The 23,109-nt window shown below is 37.3% G+C and overlaps 1 protein-coding gene across 1 annotated transcript in view; it reads left to right on the plus strand.

Annotated features, from left to right (window-relative positions):
* Positions 1-23,109, plus strand: part of ABCA12 (ATP binding cassette subfamily A member 12) — a 180,496-nt gene that overhangs the window by 134,326 nt on the left and 23,061 nt on the right. Inside the window, exons 28-40 of the mRNA XM_024763225.1 lie at positions 525-671; positions 1,583-1,769; positions 3,569-3,787; positions 5,266-5,462; positions 6,271-6,431; positions 7,838-8,074; positions 9,716-9,866; positions 12,157-12,409; positions 12,999-13,085; positions 13,904-13,997; positions 16,586-16,713; positions 18,154-18,241; positions 20,020-20,125. Of these exons, the coding sequence (XP_024618993.1) occupies positions 525-671; positions 1,583-1,769; positions 3,569-3,787; positions 5,266-5,462; positions 6,271-6,431; positions 7,838-8,074; positions 9,716-9,866; positions 12,157-12,409; positions 12,999-13,085; positions 13,904-13,997; positions 16,586-16,713; positions 18,154-18,241; positions 20,020-20,125 (2,055 nt within the window). The remainder of the gene's footprint in view (positions 1-524; positions 672-1,582; positions 1,770-3,568; positions 3,788-5,265; positions 5,463-6,270; positions 6,432-7,837; positions 8,075-9,715; positions 9,867-12,156; positions 12,410-12,998; positions 13,086-13,903; positions 13,998-16,585; positions 16,714-18,153; positions 18,242-20,019; positions 20,126-23,109) is intronic.

Consider the following 23,109-nt stretch of genomic DNA (forward strand, 5'->3'; position numbering starts at 1 on the left):
CCTTCTAGGTCTCAAATGGTTAAAACTTCAACATGATCAGGAGTTTTTCCACTAAGTCTTATTTATATTTGTACGTTTTTGATGCTATAAATGAATAAAAGGCTATTTTTCTATTCCAGTTATATAAAATTTCTGTAAAAGAGAGGTATATAGAGACAAAGCAGATCAGTGATTGCCTGTAACTTGGGTTGAAAGTAGGGATTATCTGCAAAGGGCATGGGAGAAAGTTTTGGAGTTATTGGAATTTTTGGATTGTGGTTATGGTTGCACAACTTTATTTACTAAAAATCGTCTCACTCTACACTTACAATGATTCAATTTTATGGTATGTAACTATACCCAATGAAGCTGTTTAAAAAAGAAAGAATTTTTTAAAAGACTATCTTTTTTACTTTACTTTGGAAACTGAGACCACAAAAAAATACTTCCTGAACGCTGTATACTAAGTACTCTGTTATTTAGCTTCTGATGCTTAATGTTAGCAATCAATTAATAATTACTTTTCCTAATACATTTTTTTACAGGTACATATGGTATGGCAGCTCCATGGTATTTTCCAATCCTTCCTTCCTATTGGAAGGAGCGGTTGGGATGCGCAGAAGTGAAGCATGAGAAAAGCAATGGCCTTATCTTTACTAATACCATGATGCAGAACACCATCCCATCTGCCAGTAAGACAAGTAGGTCAACAACATGCATTATTATGAGAGAAGTGATATAAAATTTACATGACTAGTGATTTTAATTATCTTTTTCTAAATGGCAAAATTATCCTTTTAGTCATGGATGAATATGTCTACACATATGCGTTGGGACTCTTAGAGAGATTAAATTGTGGCTTTTTCTGAGCTCATTAGCCCAGTTGGTTAGCATATGGTGCTAATTAGGCCAAGATTGCAGATCCTTTTGTGTTCCAGTTAGATTCACACAGAGAAAAACTTTGTTCCTTGGCGCCAGTCTGCACCCCTCACCTCAGCCGTCTGTCACTAGTCATAAGGAGTAACCAAGTAACAAGTATGGATAATTTAGCCTAACCCGTCAGCAACACTGAACAGACAGTTTAAGGCTCATGTTTTACTGACATTGGGTGAGCAGTGTCAGCTTCATAAAGTAAGGATGACCCATATAAGTGGTCCTTCTGTGATGCCTGAAGGAAATGTGGAGAGTAATTAATGAACCGATTCTATAAACCACAGATATGAGCGAGCCTTGTCACTGTAGACATTTATTCTGTAAGTAGATATCATCCTGTCCAGTTGGAGGACCAAGCCTTAAAATTGTGTTTTGAGTATTTGAGATCTGTGGAATAAAGGAGAATTCATTATTATGATACTATATTCTGAGACTACTTTTTCTGACAGAGAAGGGCAATATAAACCTTAGAGTGTGATTCCACACTCTCATTCATTTTTGAAACAAGTGAGAAGGCTGAAGACTATAGTAGAGCATTTATTCCTGGAATTATTTTTTACTTTGAGGCTTGTGTTTTTATAGTCTTCAATTTTTAATTAATGAAAAGTCTAACTCTAGCTTCATTTATCTTCCTTGTGAGCTTACAACTCTTTTCTTAATTTCTTTCCAGGTCCTGAATACATGTTTCCCTCCAACACTGAGTCTGAACCTAAAGATCTCACAGTTGGGGTTGCCCTGCATGGGGTCACAAAGAACTATGGCTCAAAAATTGCTGTTGCTAACCTCAGTCTGAACTTTTATGAAGGACATATTACTTCATTGCTGGGGCCCAATGGCGCTGGGAAAACTACTACCATGTATGTTACTTTTCAACACTTAGGTGTCATGGAAGCATATTACTTAATATTTCTTCATTTCTTTCATAAATATAAAGTTGTTACAACTCCCCGATGGATTAAGATAGCTCAAGTTGTTTCCTGGAAAATGGAGTCCAAGTCAAAGGTCCAAATTGTGAGCTCAAAGTCCAGATCAGAACCACCAGATAGGTTTATTTGCTCTACCTAATATTGGCACACTGGTACTTCTTAAAATTTTTAATTTCAGTGCCAGCATTTAAAAATGGGAGAGTTCTCCAATAAATATAAATATTCCTGCTATCTCTTAGATAATAGGAAGTTCTGGCAACATTGGATCTGCAGGCTTAGGTAGAGACAATTGTTTGGGGCTTGTTAGTGCCTGTTCTCAAAGGGGCCGTCTACTTTCTGGTTCATCCCTGGTCCCTACCAATCTTTACTGCTTCATACATTCAGTCTATTTCATTTCTTTGCATTTTTATGCTGGCCCATGTACCAGTTTGGGTTCACAAACCTTGGTATAAACACACTCAGCCCCAGCCACTCTATTACAGAGAACCCTTACCTTGATTCATGAAGAAAGAAAAGAATCACCAGCTATCAGATATAGATCAGAAAGTCCACAAGTGGTACATGGGCTGTTCTTTCTCTCTCTTCAGTTAACTAGCATTTTCCTGTATCCTAATGGAGAAGATTCAAATGTTTTTAAAGTGACATTCTGTTTAATTTTTTTCTGTGACTCACCTCCAGTGCTCTACTAGGCTTAGCTTGGAGTCAACTCTAAGATGCTGTTGGTGCTTTAGGCCTTATTTGAGAACAAGTGTCTGTTGTTGGATATGCTATTTGCTATCATCGTGAGTAAGCTCAGTGACTGCCAGAACATATACAAATTAATCTTTAGTAAATAAAAGGGGACAAAGGAAAGTTACGAAATGAGTGAACATGCAGTTACTCTCATTTATATGACCTGTTTCAATTCAGAGTTGGCTTTCTAGTAAGAATACAATGCTTAAAATGTCAGATTTCTAACAGGTAACAAGAGGACAGTGAAGAAAAGTGATGGAGAAGGATTTTGAAGAGGCTATAATTTTAGCTGAGAAAGTCCCCATTTCAGTTTTCTGAATATAAAGAATATATAAAGAAATATGTTATTTGATTTTAATGTGTATTTATGGGAAGAATTACATATTATGTTGACTCCCTATTTAATCCGCAATAGTCATTTAAGATCTATTACGTGCAAGACACTAGTTAGGTACTGAGGGTGGTGAGATAGCAAGTCCTTTCCCTGACCTCATGGAGCTTACATTTTAGTGGAGAAGATGGATATTAAATAACTCCCCAGTTTACTGACCATCTGAAATATGAGGAGTTTGTAGGTGAGAATATTCTCGTCACAGGGTAGAGTAAGGGACTTAAGATGACCAAAGTTCATGTGGAAAACAGAAATTTGAGGCTTAATTGCATATGGGTACTACCTGATGCCAGGCAAGTGCAGGAGTTTGCTCAAGGAGGGAGTGCATTTGCAGTTAAAAAGCGCAACCATTTCTGTCATTGCTACCACCATCACCCCACCACTATCATCATCGTCATCACATAGTGTTTCTGTCACACTCTAAATTATTGGAGGCGTAAAAGTAATTTTAATTTTTATTCCCAATTAATCCCATTTTACTTCATAGCTTGACCTGGCCTGGGAAGATACACTGTAACATGTTTTGCTAACAACTGAGATACATTTAGTCCTAAAATCTAACTCAGAGTTTTGGTTCACACCTAATTTACGGTTTCTTCATTCCCAGCTCCCTGTTGACTGGGCTGTTTGAGGCCTCAGCAGGTACCATCTTGGTTTACGGAAAAGATATCAAAACAGATCTCCACACCGTGAGGAAGAACCTGGGGGTCTGCATGCAGCATGATGTCCTGTTCAGTTACCTCACTACCAAGGAGCACCTCCTCTTATACGGCTCCATCAAAGCTCCTCACTGGACTAAAAAGCAGCTGCACGAGGAAGTAAAAAGGTCAGATATGACAGCAATGAGAACATGCGTGGGTAACTCCTCTCAAAAAGACGTCAAGCTGTAGTAATAATACCAGTAGGAGACAGTTTCTCAGGAAACAAGTGTTTTTAGTTTTCCTACTTTTCTAGTATCGTATACATTTAAGGGCATTATCCTCACTGGCCAGTTATTATACTGGAATTGTTTAACTGTCTTCATCTCTGACTCCCATATTACCCCCAATCCTCTGTTTCTAATCTCCGAGGATACCATACTGGTCTTTTTTTTTTTTCTTGGCTGCCTCGGGTCTTAGTTGTGGCACACGGGCTTCTCTCTAGTTGTGGCGTGTAGGTTTTCTCTCTCTAGTTGTGGCACGTGGGCTTCCGGGCATGTGGGCTCTGTAGTTTGCGGCATGCAGCCTCTCTCGTTGTGGCACACAAGCTCAGTAGTTGTGGCACATGAGCTTTGTTGCCCTGCGGCATGTGAGACCTTAGTTCCCCGACCAGGGATCGAACCTGCATCCTCTGCATTGGAAGGTGGATTCTTTACCACTGGACCACTAGGGAAGTCCCTACCACACTGGTCTTAACTGGACTCCCGGCTTCTACTTTCCCTTGTACAGTCTATGCAAAGAGCAGACAAGGTGACCTTTTTAAACTGCAGATCAGACCAGGTCACTCCTTTGTCAAAACCCTCTTATGGCTTCTCACCACACTCTGTGAAACTCAGGAATGTTCTTACCAAGGCCTATGAGGCACTTCCTGACCTGCTTCCAATCCTTTCGATTTTATTTCCTTCTGCTTTTTCCCCATTCACTCTGCTCTAGGCACGCTCACCCAGGTGCACACTTAGTTATGCTAGGCCTGCTCCAGCCTCAGGGCTTCCCATGTACCCTCTACTTAGAGCAGCCTTCCCCAGACAGCCCTTTGACTTACTCCTCCACCTTACTGGTCTCTGCTCAAATGTCAGCTTCTCTGAGGGGACCACCATGTGTAGAATAGATGCCTAAAATAGCATATCCCAGGCACTCAACTCATATACCCTGTATTTTTTTTTAATCACACTTATCATGAAATAGCATATTATAAACTTACTTGGGAATATGTTTATCTACTGAATTTCCCCAGCATTCCTCCTGATATACACACATACTAGAACATAATCTCCTAATGGGTTAGGAACGTTATCGGCTAGTGCTTTTCCACAGCACCTAAAACACAGTCTGGCAGAAAACAGGCAGGTACTCTATAAATATTTGTCAAACGAATGAATAAAATAATGAGCCATGTATTCCTTATGTTGTTTTCTGAATATTAGTTTTATACCGCCAGCTAGATGATAAGTAACAGAAAACTGTATCATGAATCTTCAATAGTTTACCTTGCTGAGCACATAATAGTTGCTTAGTGAATACCTCTCATTTAAGGTGCTTTTTGTATTTTTCCATTGTTCACATTTTCTGTCTGTAAAAAAATAACCACTATATATCATTTTTTAAGGACTTTAAAAGATACTGGACTATATAGCCATCGTCATAAGAGAGTTGGAACATTGTCAGGAGGAATGAAGAGGAAGTTATCCATATCCATAGCTCTTATTGGAGGATCAAGGGTGGTAATTTTAGATGAACCATCCACGGGAGTTGACCCATGCTCTCGCCGAAGTATATGGGATGTTATATCCAAGAACAAAACTGGTATGAGTATCTTCTTATAACTTCACCAAGCAACAGTCATAATTTTGCCCTCTGGGATGCACGCAAAGAAGTTAAAGCCTTTTCTGTTTATAATCTCCATTAAAGATCTAAGGTGTGCTCTTCCTTTTGTGAGGTCCTCTCTTCTCCCAGCTAAATTCCTGGATCAATTAGTTAATATCTATGTAGTGCCCACTGTGAATTGAGCACTTAACTGGCCCTTTTGAGAGCATGCAAATCCAATAGAAGTTCCAAATTCTGCCTAGAGGAGCTTAGAATCTAATTAGAGATACCAAACATACACAAATGAAAATAAACTGAAAACAGACTAAATAAGTGCTAACAGGATGTGAAGCAAAGGAGCAATCAGAGTAGAGTGGCTTAATCAGAGAAGAATATTCAAAAAGTCTTTAAAATTACTGCTTTTTCATAGTGAAGGGAGGGGGGAGAGAGAGAGAGAGACAGAAAGAAAGAGAGAGAATGGAAGTGACAGAAAGAAAGAGAGAGAATGGAAGTGAAGCCAAGGGGACAGACTAAGGGATTAGGAAGAGTTTCCCCCCCTGCAGAGTGTGGACACTCAGCCTTACAGCATAAGCGCTGTGTATTTGCTGCCAATTTATAAGAAAAACATTTAGGAATACCCCGTCCGCATTTCTCAGTTTGAAAGCTCATTCTGATCAGTTTTTCAGTTAGCCCATAAAACGTGACTCTCCTCCTCATAAATCACAGGATTTACTTGTGCTAACTCAGTACATCCTGGGAACTGCAGCTTCACTTTTCATTCTTGGTTGTTCTCCTCTGTATTTTCAAGCCAGAACAATCATTCTGTCGACACACCACTTGGACGAGGCTGAAGTGCTGAGTGACCGCATCGCCTTCCTGGAGGAGGGGGGGCTGCGCTGCTGCGGGTCACCATTTTATCTCAAGGAAGCCTTTGGGGACGGGTATCACCTCACACTCACCAAGAAAAAGGTTTGTAGGAGAGAAAACATACCTCATTATGGGACCGTAAATTAAGTTTTGTATGAAACAGAAGCAGAATCTGTCCAACTTTACTCATTGCTAAAGTTAATCCGTTAGGTTCATGTTTTCTCAAACTGAGCGAGTATCAGAACCACTGAAGGTCTTTTGTTAAACCCAAATTTCTGGCTCCACCCCCAAGAGTCTCTGATTTGGTAGATCTGGTATGAGGCTTCAGAATTTACTGCATTTCTGCCAAGGTCCACATCAGCCCATGTGATGCTGCTGCTACTGGTCTGGGATTGCACACTGAGAACCAATGTGCTAGATGAAAGAAAGTTCTGTACTAAGGCTACTGATGGAGGATCAGCCTGTTAGTTTCCCTAGCATTTCAGCCTATAAGGCTAAAAATTAGATTTTCTGCTCTATAAAAAGCAAATGAAGAGAATATGCAGTCATGTATTCACTTTCTGATCAGTATTCCTTGAATGGCAATGTGGAGATTAATTCAGACAGACCAGTGGTGCTTTCACATCTTGGAAGAACAAAAGTGCTTACTAGGGCTCCCTGTACCACCTAAAATAGCATAGGTATCAATACTGTGCCAGATGTGTATGCTGTTAGAAAGGTTTTGACCACTATCATTTATTTTATATCTGATCATCCGGATGTGACTTCCAAAATATAAAAGAGTAGTTCCTTGTTATATTCATTAATTCATTCAAAAACTTATGTATCAGGTGCATACAATGTCTTAATATGTGCCCAAGACACTGTTCTAGGCGCTGGGGATACAGCAGTGAACTGATGATATTAAGATCTCTGCCCTCATGGAGTTTATGTTCTGATGGAGTGTGGGGAATTCAGGTGGTAAAATTGATAAATATATTATTTAGAATATTAGCAGGTGATAAATGCTATGGGTAGAATAAAGCAGAGGAAGGGGCATGGGGAATGCTGGGTGGTGCCATTTTAAGTAGGGTAGTAAGAGAAGGGGTCTCTGAGAAGGTGACAGTTGAGCCAAGAGTTGAGGCCAGGCAGTGAGTGAGCCATGTCACTATCTGGGGCAAAGGAACAATTGCAAAGGCCCTGAGGAGGAAGCATGCCTGAGCCTGAAGCATCAGACGACAGAAGGAGTCTGTTGTCACTAGGGTGGGGTACATACATAAGAGGGAAAAGAGGATGGTGGGAAAGGAGGTTGGAGAAGGGACAGGGTGAGGTGGGAGAGGGGAGCCAGTAGAAAGTGACTTATAGGCAAGTATAGGGATCCCAAGTGGGACAGGAAGCCACAAGAGGAGTGATGTGTTATCTGGCATAGGTCTGAACTGGCCTAAAAGAACTTGCCACCCTCTGATTGGCGCCCTTGGGGACTACAGCGTAACGACAAGGGAGTTTTTAACTTCTCTTTTCGTCTCTAGAGTCCAAATGTAAATGCAAGTACAGTATGTGACACAACAGCTGTGACAGCAGTGATCCAATCACATCTCCCTGAAGCTTACCTCAAGGAGGACATCGGGGGAGAGCTTGTCTATGTGCTTCCTCCATTTAGCACCAACGTCTCAGGGGCCTATCTTTCACTCCTGAGAGCACTGGACAATGGCCTGAGTGACCTCAACATCGGGTGCTATGGCATTTCAGATACCACCATGGAAGAGGTACACCTGGACATTTCCTTTTTGCTTAAAACTGGTTAACTTGCTGTTTCTTTAGAGTAAATGTGAACAGTTCTTTTTAGAAAGAAAAGAAATATTTAAACGTAAACATTTCAGGGCTTCCCTGGTGGTGCAGTGGTTAAGAATCTGCCTGCCAATGCAGGGGACACAGGTTTGAGCCCTGGTCCGGGAAGGTCCCACATGCCACAGAGCAACTAAGCCCGTGCACCACAACTACTGAGCCTGCGCTCTAGAGCCCACAGGCCGCAACTACTGAAGCCCACGCGCCTAGAGCCCGTGCTCCACAACAAGAGAAGCCACCACAATGAGAAGCCTGTGCACCGCAACCAAGAGTAGCCCTCACTCCCCGCAACTAGAGAAAGCCACATGCAGCAACGAAGACCCAATGCAACCAAAAATCAATAAATAAATTTTAAAACATAAATAAATAAATAAACATTTCAAGAAGGGAACCAAAAATAAAGATGCTTTTGATTACAAAAAATTAAAAAAAAACATTTTACAAAATCAAAATCTTAAAATTATCTCAATACCATTGTTATGTAAGACTGACTTCTGAGAACAAACATGTTGCTTCACTTAGAGAACACATATCTTTCACATACAAATATGTTCACTTAAAGTCCCTCTCAAAAATGTTCACGTAAAGTCGTACTTATTTGTCTCAATAAATATGGTAAAAATTTTAAATTGAAATTGAGCTTAGAAACTAGAAAACAGGCCACCATCAAAAAAATCTACAAACAGTGAATGCTGGAGAGGATGTAGAGAAAAGGGAACCCTCTTGCACTGTTGGTGGGAATGTAAATTGATACAGCCACTATGGAGAACAGTATGGAGGTTTCTTAAAAAACTAAAAATAGAACTACCATACGACCCAGCAATCCCACTACTGGACATATACCCTGAGAAAACCATAATTCAAAAAGAGTCATGTACCGCAATGTTCATTGCAGCTCTGTTTACAATAGGCAGGACATGGAAGCAACCTAAATGTCCATCAACAGATGAATGAGTAAAGAAGATGTGGCACATACATACAATGGAATATTACTCAGCCATAAGAAGAAACAAAATTGAGTTATTTGTAGTGAGGTGGATGGACCTAGAGTCTGTCATACAGAGTGAAGTAAGTCAGAAAGAGAAAAACAAATACCGTATGCTAACACATATATATGGAATCTTAAAAGAAAAAAAATAAATGGTCATGAAGAACCTAGGGACAGGACAGGAATAAAGACGCAGACGTAGAGAATGGACTTGACGACACGGGGGAGGGAAAGGGTAAGCTGGGACAAAGAGAGAGTGGCATGTACATATATATACACTACCAAATGTAAAATAGATAGCTAGTGGGAAGCAGCCACATAGCACACAGGGAGATCAGCTCGGTGCTTTGTGACCACCTAGAGGGTTGGGATAGAGATGGTGGGAGGGAGACGCAAGAGGGAAGAGACATGGGGATATATGTATATGTATAACTGATTCACTTTGTTATAAAGCAGAAACTAACACACCATTGTAAAGGAATTAGACTCCAATAAAGATGTTAAAAAAAAAAAAAGAAACTAGAAAACACATGCATGTTTTACACTAATGAAGTGTTCTGGCTTCTCTTTCTAGGTCTTTCTGAACTTGACTAAAGGGTCACAGAAAAATAATAATATGAGTCTTGAGCACTTAACACAAAAGAAAATTGGAAATTCCAGTACCAGTGGCATCTCAACTCATGATGATTTATCTGTGAGCAGCAGCAATTTCACAGACAGAGATGGTATAATAAATCTAATGTGCACATTTTACTTAATTCCAATAAATGACCTAAGGGAGAAAAATCGCAGGACAGATTTTTTTTTTAATTCAACTTTAAATTTTCTTTCTAAATTTAAAAATACTAAAGAAATATAAGCTTTCTTTTTTATATACAAAATATTTATTAAGCCAAATTGAATTCTCTGTTTCATAAACATTTTGAAGGATGTGAAAGAACTTCCTTGTTAGGGTGGTGATTAGTTTTTCTTCTAGCCACCAGAAGTCGTTTTCAGGATGTGACTTACTGCAACCCCAGAGTTGTGTTCAACGAGTTAAAATCCTTCTCGTAATTGGTGGTGTCCAACAGTGAGCCAAGTTACCTTGTAAGGTAGCTCACTCATTGCTGTTACACATGTTCAAGTGGTGGTCATAGTCGAAAAACGTTTTTTTGTAAAAAAGAGTCATCCCTCTTTATGGGACCTCATTGGAAAACATGTCTAACCTTCCTTCCCCCACCTCTGAGTGATTCATATGCTGAGAAAATTCAGGCTCTGAGAAGATGCTTTTGGGAGTGGGTCTCTGAATTGGTGAAGTTGGACTTGATGGTTAAGAATCTATAATAATAGGTTTCCCCACAGTTCTTCACATAAGATATGTTTGGAAAATCATGTTTCTTGACATGACTTGAGGGATTGGGCTCTTTTGAAAATAACTTTCATCCTGTCTTATTATCTTTCTGACAGTTAATTTATGCCTTTGGAAACACTATTTACTTAAGGAAGCATATAGTAAAAGCATGTATAAACGATGGAGTAGTCATTTCAACAGTTTGCTTAAATTGGGAAAAATCTCTAGGAATAGAACTTTTGATTAAACATTTGCTTGGCTCTAAAACTCAGAAAAGATAATCTCTCATGTTTGTGTAATTCTGGAACTTGGGAGTCTCATTTGTCCTCTGCTAGGTTCCTCTGGTATCATCTTTTGGGAATATAATTGTCGAGACTATGGAATGGAAGACTTTGATTAGAGAGTGGTCATCTGCTTCAGGAAGTAAATGTTATGTATTTGTCTCATAATTTGAAACTATTCTTCAGTCAGAATGTTCCCCTCATTGACATTATCATTTAGAAAGCACATTTGCTCCATTTGATACACCTGTAAGTCATCGACATGTAATTTCTCAAGAAGCAGAAAAGCATACTAATTAACTTAAAATATTCAGCTCCTTCTGCAGTTCCCCTTTGCAGAGATATGAGTTTGCATTTAAACTTGTTCACTCTATTTAATTGGAATTCATTTTAAATTAAGCAGCTTTGTATTTTTCCTTATCAGCTAAATGAAGATCATGATTTTTGTGCTGCATAATTTGTGATGGAGAATTAAAAATATCCACAGAGTTGACAAATACTGTCATCTTATCACATGTAAAGGAGCGCTTGGTGGCAGGCCTTCGGAGGGAATGTTATACTTGAAACTATTTTTAGAGGGGCTGCTGAAATTATTACTTGTATGAGCACTGTTGAGGAAGCAACAGTTTATGGCCTCCACAGCTGCTCTCACTCTCAGAAGCCATCGGATGTCTTCTCAGCACCTGAAGAGCATTTCAGGGCAGTGTGGGGTGGGTTCGGGGGGAAAGAGGGTAGACATTTTTTTCCAATGAGTTCTTTTTTGTGACTCACGTGGTAAAAATAGAGTTTTGAAATGCCATATAATCAGTCTAGATTTCTAAAAGGAATGTAATGAATAAGTATTTGAATGAGAATTATACTTTGGAGGAGAGCATTTTCCTTTTCCTATGTTTAAGGTGACTTCATTGGACCTCACATTACAATGAGAGCCAATTACACTTACCATCACTAAGTTGCCCACAATAGGAATGAGTTAGACTAGGCTGCTGTTCTGGTTTCTATTTATTTTATTTGAATTCAGTCTTTTGATAGAAGCTACCTCTTGAATATTAGTAATTAGTAATAATACTGATTCTGCATTGAGACTTTAAGAGGTTGGGAACAATATTCATTTATAAAATTCTAGATATCTTACTTTGACATGTAAAAGTACCATGTATATGACAAAGAATATTTTGCGTATAGTAATTTTCAAAGCACTTTTACAGAAGCTGTATGAGATGGAGAGGCTCAGGCCCAAAGCTGATCAATGAAGAGCTGAACTTCAAATGCAAATCTTTAAAATATAAGCTTTTCCTACCATGCCACATTATACCATTCATCTATAGGTTCTGAAGTTACTTTAGTTCTGGATTTAGCAGGATTTCCCAGAACCATATTAAATTTTTTTTTTTTTTTAATCAGACAAAATCCTGACCAGAGGAGAGAGATTGGATGGTTTTGGACTGTTACTGAAGAAAGTAATGGCTATACTCATTCAGAGGTTCCACCACACCCGCAGGAACTGGAAAGGTTTCATAGCTCAGGTTATTCTCCCCATCATCTTTGTAACCACTGCCATGGGCTTCGGTACGCTAAGAAGTTCCAGCAACAGCTATCCGGAGATCCAGATCTCCCCATCTCTTTACGGTACCTCTGAACAGACAGCCTTCTATGCGTAAGTTTCTTCCCTTTAACTAAAACAACATTTCCACATACCTCCAGAGGTACGTTGTGCCTGTGAATGCCATGTAGTGCTAAGGAACTTAGTAGCCACAGTACCTGATCCTGCCAAAGGAATACACAGTTTGATTTATTGCAGCGTGATACTTCTGTCACCAGCAAACGACGTTTGAAGAATTTTTGTGTTTGTCTAAAAATAAAGTTATAGTACATCTTTATTTTTAATTATGAGACTTTAATCAGGAAAGCCAGGTTAGGTATGGCTTCCCAATCTGTTGTAATATATAGCAAATAGCTTTTTATTGAATATTGAATAGCAGCGTCAGAATTCTGTATAATAAAATGTTATATATACAGTAGGTGATCACTAAATGCATGTGACAAATAATAAGGCAGCCAAATAGGGACATGTGCTTATTTTTTTGGTGACCATTTTTTTTTCTGAGTCTGAGTCTTCCTTAGATTTTTAAGAAAACAGTCCTATAGACAGCATATTTTATTTCTTCAAATTATTTATGAGCATGAGTTTACTATGGGAGACTAGTGGAGGAATCGTGAATTGTTTCTATCCTTTAATATTACAGAAATTCTCACCCAAGCACAAAAGAACTGGTCTCAGCAATGTGGAGCTTCCCTGGCATTGACAACCTGTGTTTGAATATCAGTGATCCGTAAGTGGTTCTTGTTTGTTTGTTTGTTTTTCAACATTCCAGTTGTGTGTGTGCATGTGTATGCGTGTGTGTATGTATGTGGGGGAGTGTGGTTAAGTGAGTGTGTGTGATTTGGCTGGAGGAGGTCAGCACCCTGATTGAACTCTATCTTTAACAGATTTTATCTATCTCCTTTAGTTCATTCCATGGTTATGCTATACTGTAATAATAAAGAGGTGCTTTATAACTTGTAAGGTTCGTTTGTGTACATATTTTCATTAAACAGTCACAACCACCCTGTGAATTATTAATCTCATTTTTAAGATGAAGAAACTGAGGCTCATGTGGACTAAGATACTTGTCTAAAGAAATCTAGGAAGTAGGTTGTGTAGCTAAAGCTGAGACCCACATCTTCCGAGCTCAGTCCCCATGCTTTTGCACTACATAGTGTTGCTTATTGAAACTTCCAGGATAGTACATGACACATGGAAACCTGACATCTGTGCATTATTTTGCTAAAGTATCCCCTTCCCTTCAGAGGAGAGGATGAAAAGAGCAAAGAAAATAAAGGGGTCCAAAAAGTTCCATCCTGCCACATGAAGACAATTCAATGAGCTTTGGTCTCTTCACTGTTTAATCTTGAAGTGCTCTCCCTCAATCTCCCATAAAATGTCAGATCACTTGGAAATGGTGGTGCCATGTATATTCAAGTTATGAAAAATCAGTAAACTGAACTTAGGACTATACACCTGAATTTAATACCAAATACTCACTTACGTGCTCATACATAAACATGCGAATGTCCACATACCTCACTTCAATATCATTTTTACTTGCAGAAGGTGTTTAAAGAAAGACAGTCTGGGAAAATGGAACAGCAGTGGAGAGCCTATTACTAATTTTGGTGTTTGTTCCTGCTCAGAAAATATCCAGGTAAGATGGAATTCGCTTTCACTGAAGTAGAAAAAAGAAAGGAATAAATATCAAAGCTTGAAAGATCTATCTAGATTACCAAAGAGTTGGTATCATTTCATTGTATGGAGGCTAGTAGCTCAGCGATGTCGACCTGGGCAGCTGAAAAACACTGAACTTCAGGTCACTGTTTTAAATCCATCTCAGGACAAACTTCCCGAGGTAGGTAATTCTATGACAGTCTTTGTGGAAACTGACAGAAAATGAGTTTTTGGTCTCAGTTCAGTTGTAACCAGAAAGCTCTGTGTTTCACATAACTGTCATATTTGAAAACACGGTGAGACTGCTACTATAGTGGTCATCTGGGAAGTTAGTAATGTGTAAGTCCAGAACAGAACTCTGTATGTCTCCAAGCAGCACCTCCAGGATGCAAGAAAAATCCATGTCCTGAAAGAAACATTAAAGATTCTCCAGCCAACACCCTGTCTGTATTCTATAAATACACACCTTAGTTTTATAGGCCTATCAATTCAATAAACTTTAAGGAAAACAAATTCACTGGGGAAATTAAAGATTGTTGGAGAAAAGAGGTAACTATTAGTTTCTGAGAGTCACTATGTTGTCAACTTACCTCCCAATAGGGGAGGAATCTAGCAATATTTTCTTCAAAGTGACATATGATTACGTCCTAAACTGTCTTGGTACAGTATTTTAAAATAAAGATGTTTTCAGTAAATGCAGCCTATTTTTGTGGTCTCACATAAGACGGTTACTAACAATAAAAGCTGGGATCAAGCAAGCATTTTTTGAAATCCTTGCACATGTAAATATTATTCTTACCCAGTACTCAAAGCATTTTCTAATCCCTTACCTAACCTAGCTAATTTCTGAAATCCTTCATGTATTTTCTTTAGTTCACAGTAAAAGTCTACTAACTTAGTATTTAAAATTGGAATCTAGATAAATTTTATTAATTAAAAAAAACCAGTAGATTAAAATTTTTTCAACCTTATATTCCGTTGATGGGAATCCAGATTTGTGTAAACAGCTTTTAAAAGAACTGACAGTGTCTACTAATGCTGAAGTTATACATACCCTATGGACTCAGCAATTCCACTCCTGTTATATACCCATCAGAAATGTGAATAAATTCACCAAGTGATATATACTGGAATATTCATAGCAATACCATTTGTAATAGCCACCCAAATTCCCAGCAACAGTAGAGTAGATAAATCAAATGTAATCTATTTCCACAATGAAATTCTATATACAGCAAGATGAGAATGATCTACACTGCACACATCATATTCTCAGAAACAAATGATGAGTGAAAAAAGCCAAATACGAGAGAGTACATATGATACAATTCCATTTATATAAAATACAAAAACGGGAAAAACTCTTCTGTGCTGGTTACTATGGGAGTGGTAAGATTGGAAGGAAGCGTGATGAGTGGGCTTCTGGGGTAATAGCATTGTTCTGTTCCAGTTGCTGGTTCAAGGGTGTGTTCAGTTTGTCAAAATTCATCAAGCAGTATCCTTATAATATGTGTGCTTTTCTGTATGTATAAGTCAATGAAAAGTTAAAGCTAAAACTTAAGTTGCATACATAAGGATATCTCTGTTTATGAAACCAGTGGCATTATAGAATGTGATCTTCAAGTTGATACAACTTGATGCAAGGTGAAATTCAGCCTTCATTTTTTAGAGCAACCTGCAACATTATGCTCTTGATACACATGTGGTGCTAACCTCAGGCTCTGGAACACCATGTGAAAGATGGAAGGAAAAACTGGCAAAGTGCTAGGCTTTTCCCATACTAAAGTTCATGACAGTGAAGCATGGGACACTTCAATGAAAAGTTAGTAGTCAGGAAGTGCAGAAAGCTACGAACACATAAATAAGTGGTTTAAACTAAGCTCTGAGATTGGTTAACAGTAATGTACCAAGGCACTTAATTTTGACAAATGTATGATGGTAATGTAAGATGCTAACAGTGGGGAAATCTGGGTGAAAGGCATGCAGGGACTCTCTGTACTGTCTTTGCAACTTGTATAAGTGACACATATATACATATATATATAAGACATATATATATGAAGATTGGATTTGGATATGGGAAAAATTGGGTTCTGACACCTAGGTTGGTACCTTAAAACTAATATAACACAAACTTTTTATCCACTGCTGTTCATCCCTGAGAACTTATGTCTGTTAATGTTATCTTTTCAATTTGGGGCAAACATTTTTCTCTTCCCTGTGAATTATTGAGGGAATTTTGAGTCATCTTAACGTTTAATGTTATTCTCCAAACATATCAAGCTTGTCAGTACAGTGAAAGAAATATTGAACATTAGTTAACTTGTGTTCTTTTTTGGCTTTAAGCAAGTCCTAAACACATGTATAACTAACTAATAAATGTTTGTTCTGATTTTTTGGCATAGGCAAGATGCCTTCCTTTTCAAAGCTCTTTAGAGGCAGAGGACACTCTTATCACACTCTACCAGTTGCACTAATAGACAGATCATAAGACTGAAGCTCCTTGACATTGTCTATTTAATTTGTACAGCATTGTCCAAAGAGAACTTTTTTAACCTTATTTTTCAGGAATGTCCTAAATTTAACTATTCTCCACCTCATAGAAGAACTTATTCTTCCCAACTAATTTATAACCTCACTGACCACCACTTGGAAAACTATCTTATATCAACTGCCAATAAGTTTATGCAAAAAAGGTAAAAATACTCTGTTTATAACATGTTTAATTTAGAATATCATGCTTTCTAATTTTAATAGTAACTGTCTTTTGAATTTGTGACAATAAATGCAAGTTTCTATTGATTATTTATATGGGTAAATTCTGTTTTATCTAAACAGCCTTACATATTAAAATTTAAGTAAATTAATTTAATGACTCTAAATTAAGATTTATTTGAGCACATTGAAAAGCATTGTCTTAGGCCTCAAAAATGTACTGTTAAATGTGTACATATTTTTTTCTCAAAGCGAAAGTGGAGTTGACTAGATTGTGCCAGCTTGCAGAATTTTAAGGTGTGGCTTTTGGTGACAGTTGTCCTTAGTTCCAATATGAATATCTCAAAACTTGGAGTATGATATCTGCATGTGAATAAAATGTCTTTTTGTATAGCAAAGCCACAGGCATGTTCCTAAGCCACCTGAACATTTGCCACAGAGGTAAGCGTGGCAGGCTTACATTTGCAATGACATGGATGGACCTGGAAGACACTATGCCAAGTGAAATAATAGACAAACATGGCATGGTTTCACTTATATATGAAATCCAAAATAGTCAGATTCATAGAAGCAGAGAGTAGAATTGTGGGTTCTAGGGTCTGGGGGGAAGGGCGAAACGGGGAGATGTTGGTCAAGGGGTACAAAGTTTCAGTAATGCAAGGTGAATACGTTCTGGAGGTCTAAGTCCAGCAATGTGACTATAGTTAAGAATACTGTATTGTTACTTGAAATTTGTTAAGAGGGTAGACCTGAAGAATTCTCAACACATACGTACAAGAAAATGGTAACTATGTGAGATACTGGCTGTGTTAATTAGCTTGATGGTGGGGATGATTTCACAAGATGTACATATATCAAAGCATTCGTATGCCTTAAGTATACACACTTTTTATTTGTCAATTATGTCTTAATAAAGCTGCGGGGGAAAGTTGGTAAGCACACATGAATATGCATGTAAATATTTTCAACAAAATGAGGTTTATTATAAATAAACCATTCCAAAACCTACTTCTTAAGTGAAGAATGTGCTATAGTGTTCTTTCCATGTCAAAAATATAGCTGTATAGCATCACATTTAGGATAACATTTACAAGAAAATTATTTTAGTGTAACTATACCATTATTTATTTAACCCAGTCTTAATTTGGTGGATATTTAAACTAATCTATCCTTAAAATTACTATTTGAATTTTTTTAATCCACTTTTTATTTTTAAGAGTCCGTGAACTTCTAGCTATAATGTATGCTTTAGACTAAAATATGATAAAAGAAATCGATAAAACTGTAAAACATTTGTCAGACAGTATTTATTTCATACTGTAAATGTGTTCCTGATGGAAAGAAAAAAAAATGAGCTCTTAGTTAAACATTTTAGATCTATTTATGAATATCTTCTCCATTAAAACAATTTTTCTATATAGATATGGAGGCTGGAGTTTTGGGCTGCCTTTGACTAAAGACCTTCGTTTTGATATAACAACAGTTCCTGCTAATAGAACACTTGCCAAGGTAAATTGTGATCTTTCTTTTGGGACGTCATACAAATGAGAATGTGAACTTGAAATGTTCAAGCATTTTCATGAGGTAAAAACAAGACATGGGTCAGTAGATTTGAAAAGCACTTTGGAATAATGCATACTCCATACTACAGTGGTTCCAGTCCTGTGTATTTATCCTAGGGAAACGTGTACACATAAGTACCCGGATACATATACAAAAATGTGCGTGGTAATATTTCTCATATTAGCCGAAAAAACAACCCCAAATGTCCATACACAGTAGAATAAATAAACAAATTGTTATATACTCATTTAACAGAACTTTCAGCCATGGAAATGAATGAACTCATTTCCATACAACAAGCAGACTAACTCTTCCAAACATTATTAGTAAGCAAAAGAAAAAACAAAAAGGAATACACAACTATAATTGCATGTATCATAAACTTTGAGAGTAGGCAAAACAACCATATTGTCTAGGGGAGAGAGAGAGCACATTGTGGTTTGGAAGGACACAGAGTGTCAGGGAGACGTTCTGGATGCTGGCGATTTTCGTTTCTCAACCTGAGTGATGGGTATACTCCCTTTATAATTTTTTGTTAAACTATACATTAATGTTTTATGCATTTTTCCTTGTATATGTGTCGTATGTGTTTAGCTTTGCTTTTCAAAGAACATGGAAACTTAGAATTTGGTGGATATAAATAATCCTGTTGACTTTTTTTCTTCTAGATTGTACCTATGCTTTGAATTTGAAACAAGCTAGAGTCACAGAATCAGACACATATGATTACACATATGATCACAAGTAGTCTTTAAATTTTAAATTGTTCTTCACATATTTCTCATTTGGTAGTAAGAGATGTATACAACCTTGGGGGAAGTGAAGAAAATAATATTCATTTAGTGACTGTTATAAACCAAGAACTAGTATCACCTTTTATACAAACTACCTACACATCCTCACAACATCCCTAAGAGATAGATATTATTGAGTCTATTTTAGCTGGGTTTTATAAGGTCATATAGAAACTAAATAGTAGTGCTAGGGACTTGAATGTCCACCCCCTCCCCCAGCCCCGCTTGGTTCCTTTTCTCCCTCTCTCCACACATAGAGTAAGGGAGTTCTAGTATTAAATAATTTCTCTCTAAATCAGATTTGTAATTTTGAATTACCAACTGGCTTTCTTGAATTGAGGTATACCAGTATTTTAAATCCCTCTGCTTTTGACATAGCAGATGAACTAACTCACTTTCTTGTGGGTTACAACTAGGAATAGAAAGTTAGTGGGGGTATTTCAAGATTATCAATCATGTTGCTAAGGGTACAATGCTTATATGTGTATTTAATTTCTTTCTACAGCCTGGCCTATATGCCAGTTGCTTTTTAATTATTATTATTATCATTATTACTGAGAGACAGAATGCCCTAGTTCTAGTTTCAGAATCACTACAGTCCAGTCACAGAAATGAAGATAATAATGAAGTCTTCTGTTTATTTCAAGCTTTCACTTTAGAGAAGGTCTAGCTAGAATAGCTAGTAACTTGGTGCTCTCATGCAGGGAAAAAAAAAAAATGTTTTCCCAATCTCTGCCCATCTCTAGGTTGGAAACTTAAGAGTTCTGTGGTCAGCACTGGTGGATGGTTCATAATCTGCCCAGATGAAATAAGTTACTGGGAAATTGGTGACCTTATTTTAAATATAAATTATATAGGCTGTAAGATGTAAAGACTGCCTGATTTATTTGAACACCACACTGATCTTGCCTTCTTTCGGAATCTTAACAGGTATGGTATGATCCGGAAGGCTATCACTCCCTTCCAGCGTACCTCAACAGCTTGAATAATTTCCTCCTGCGAGTTAACATGTCAAAAGACGATGCTGCCCGACATGGTAAAGTTACTTACTTAGAAGTTTCTTGTATGGCAACTTTTGGTACTGTCCACATGAAAATGTGCACTAGATGCCATTTCCTCCCTGTGGCAGCTATTTTATGGTATTTAGATCACAGATCTTTAAAAGGAGTTTGGAAGTAGTAACTACCACCAGATGGAACATTCTGGATAATCCCCTTAACTTCAGGTTAACTTAGTTTCCTCATTTATCAAGTCAGGATAATAATGCTGACTTCCCACTTATTTCTCCTCTCACACCTAGTAGTTATATCTCATAGGAAAATATTTTATAACTATTTACTTGTACATAGGCTAAAAATTAAAATAATAATGTCAATAAATATTGTACACAAATCTAAATGTGCAAACAAAACTTTTAAGCTAAGAAGTTCTAACAGGAAAGAAGTGCTACCATTAACTGAGTACTTACCGTAATGACACTTGCTTTGTATAAAATATTGCTAATCCTTAGCTCCCTCTCAGGATGAGTATTATTGTTTCCTACTGCTATTTCTCTGGGAATCAGAAGTGCCTGGCTCCTGCCTCTTCATTTTCCTAATACTTCTCTATACTCAGCAAGGTCTACTTTAGTGGGGTTTCCCAAGAAGCTTCCACATAGTTTTTAAAAAGGGTTTGGAATCTGAAAGAGACTTATTTGTTTTCTAATTCAATTACTCTTCATCAGACCATTCCATCTTCTTAAGCCTTGCTTAAATTATTTTCCCATACTGATCCCCCAAAATAATAATAATAAAGATGGAGAAAATAGAGTAAAGTATCTGCTGGCCAACAGTTTCTACCCTAATAAATAGGTTAACAGACTATTAAAAACAAAGAAATGCCGTTGTCTACTTTTGTTGCATTTCCCTACTGTTGGGCATAATAGCATGTGCTGCACGTTCTGGTGATTGTAGAAGTAAACTGTAGAGACACATACTTATTCTAGGAACAGACTCTTTCAGTCTTCGTTTAAGAGAAAACAATATTTTTCCCCAACTGCTTTCGCATTTTCCTAGCAGCAGGAGCCCTGAAGAAAATAACAAGATTGATAGATAGTCCTTAGACCTAGAGCATCAATAAAGTGTGGAGTCAAAAGTGGTAAATTAAGTTAAATGATGACTAAAGCCAGGTGGGTCTGGCGTAGCCTGGTTTGAAACACTACTGAACACTTGACTTTCAGTAGGATGTCTTATTGAGAGCAAAGGACATTTGTTGCCATGACAGATAATGAAAGTATAAGAACCACAGAAATGACTAGAAGGAAATGTTGCAAAGGTATGTAGGTAAGAAAAAGAGACAATGCCACTTTTGAAGGATCAGCTTTTGAAACCTATATTGAGGTTTCATTTATTATTAGTGTTCTTTACCAAGATGAAAGCAGTCTGAATCACTCTGGATCCCAGCAGGCTTGTTGTGGCCCCTACAAGTGTATTTTTAAGTTACATAGTCTAAAGAATTAAGAATTCTGGAACATAAGCTTCATATTGACCCTAAAAGGAAATGTTTTTAATTTAAAAATAAGGCTTAGCTTGAGTTATATAGAGATTAGTAGCAGTGTGCCTTCTGTTTTTTATTAACTTTTCTCATACAGGCTTATTATGAAAGTGATAGCTTTCCACCTTCTCTGGAAGGAGTTTGTTTTCTTTCAGAAAAGAAATCCATGTCACATTAAAATGCTTTTATTGTTTTGTAATGCATGTATGGGATCTGCCATGATAATGTTGTCTTTAAAAATCAGCTCAGTTATTCTCCTGCCACCTCTCCCTACTACACTACCTGTTTTAAGGCACCTTTGTTGCATTCTACATGAATTGAGATTTTGCTTTAGCTGTAAAATTGATTCTCTTTGAATTTTAACATGCTAATAAAAATCTTTTAATTAGCTTTCCTTTGCAATGTCAGTATCTGTTATATTCATGTGGTTCCCTCTAGTGGTTAATTTAACATGAAAGTTCTTTCTTCCCCTAGAATACAGATTTACTTGTGTTCACTAACAAATGCTACACAACCAGGCTCTTTTCCAAAAATATTGACACATTGTTCCCTCCACCCTAATGTTTATTCTTATTACATTACTAGCAGTGGTCAATGGGAAGTTACTCATTTTAGGTTTACACATGTAGAAATAACAGAAAATGTGTTCTTTTTAATGTGTATTGTATATGGGGGAAATAATTGAAATTGTAAGATTTTATTCGAGTCAATAAGCATTCATTGACTAATCGCTGTACTTAAGACATTACGCTGGATGCTGTAGAACCCACAAAAAAGATTGTGATACAGATTCCAAACCCTAATATATGTACTTGATGTTTCCGCTAAAGATCTGTAAAAAAAAAAAATTGGTTTAGCAGCATTTTTCATATTGGAGTAAATGTATTTGTAAAGATTCCTCTGGTGAAATAGAGTATTTCTTGATTCTGAAATACAGATCAGGACTAAGAGAAATGTTTTCTCCTTGCCTATGTTATAATCCAGCAACAAGGTTTAAGGAGGGCCCAAAGAAAATTGAATCTCAGTAAAAAGAGAGCCCATTAATTTACACAAAAGATAAGAGAAGTGCATTCCCTCAATGATGTGATTAAAATTATCAGTCAAATTGATTATTATTGCTGGTAGTTTCTTTGTTTTGATTTAACTATATATTATATTTTTTCTTCAATAAATAACAATTGCAGATTTCAACCTCGAAATATGTCACACTCTACTTGATAAAAGTTATAAATTTAAGTTAATGGAAGTAATATAACTTTAGAATCATCTATAATACTTGGGTGCTATCAAAGGGCCTTAATATCCTAATATAATGAACATATACTATGTGAGCAGTAGTGAGAAAGTTCTTGTTCAGCTTATGACTTTATAGGAAAAAGTACTTAAGGGATATCCTCACTCCTAGTTCTTTTCCAAAGTTACTCAGACAGTATAGGCTTTGCCTTCACACTGTGGCCCTTTGTGAAACTTGTCAGCCCATTTTGAGTC

This window comes from Neophocaena asiaeorientalis, unplaced genomic scaffold, assembly GCF_003031525.2.
Source record: "Neophocaena asiaeorientalis asiaeorientalis breed wild unplaced genomic scaffold, Neophocaena_asiaeorientalis_V1.1 scaffold86, whole genome shotgun sequence".
Taxonomy (NCBI): domain Eukaryota; kingdom Metazoa; phylum Chordata; class Mammalia; order Artiodactyla; family Phocoenidae; genus Neophocaena; species Neophocaena asiaeorientalis.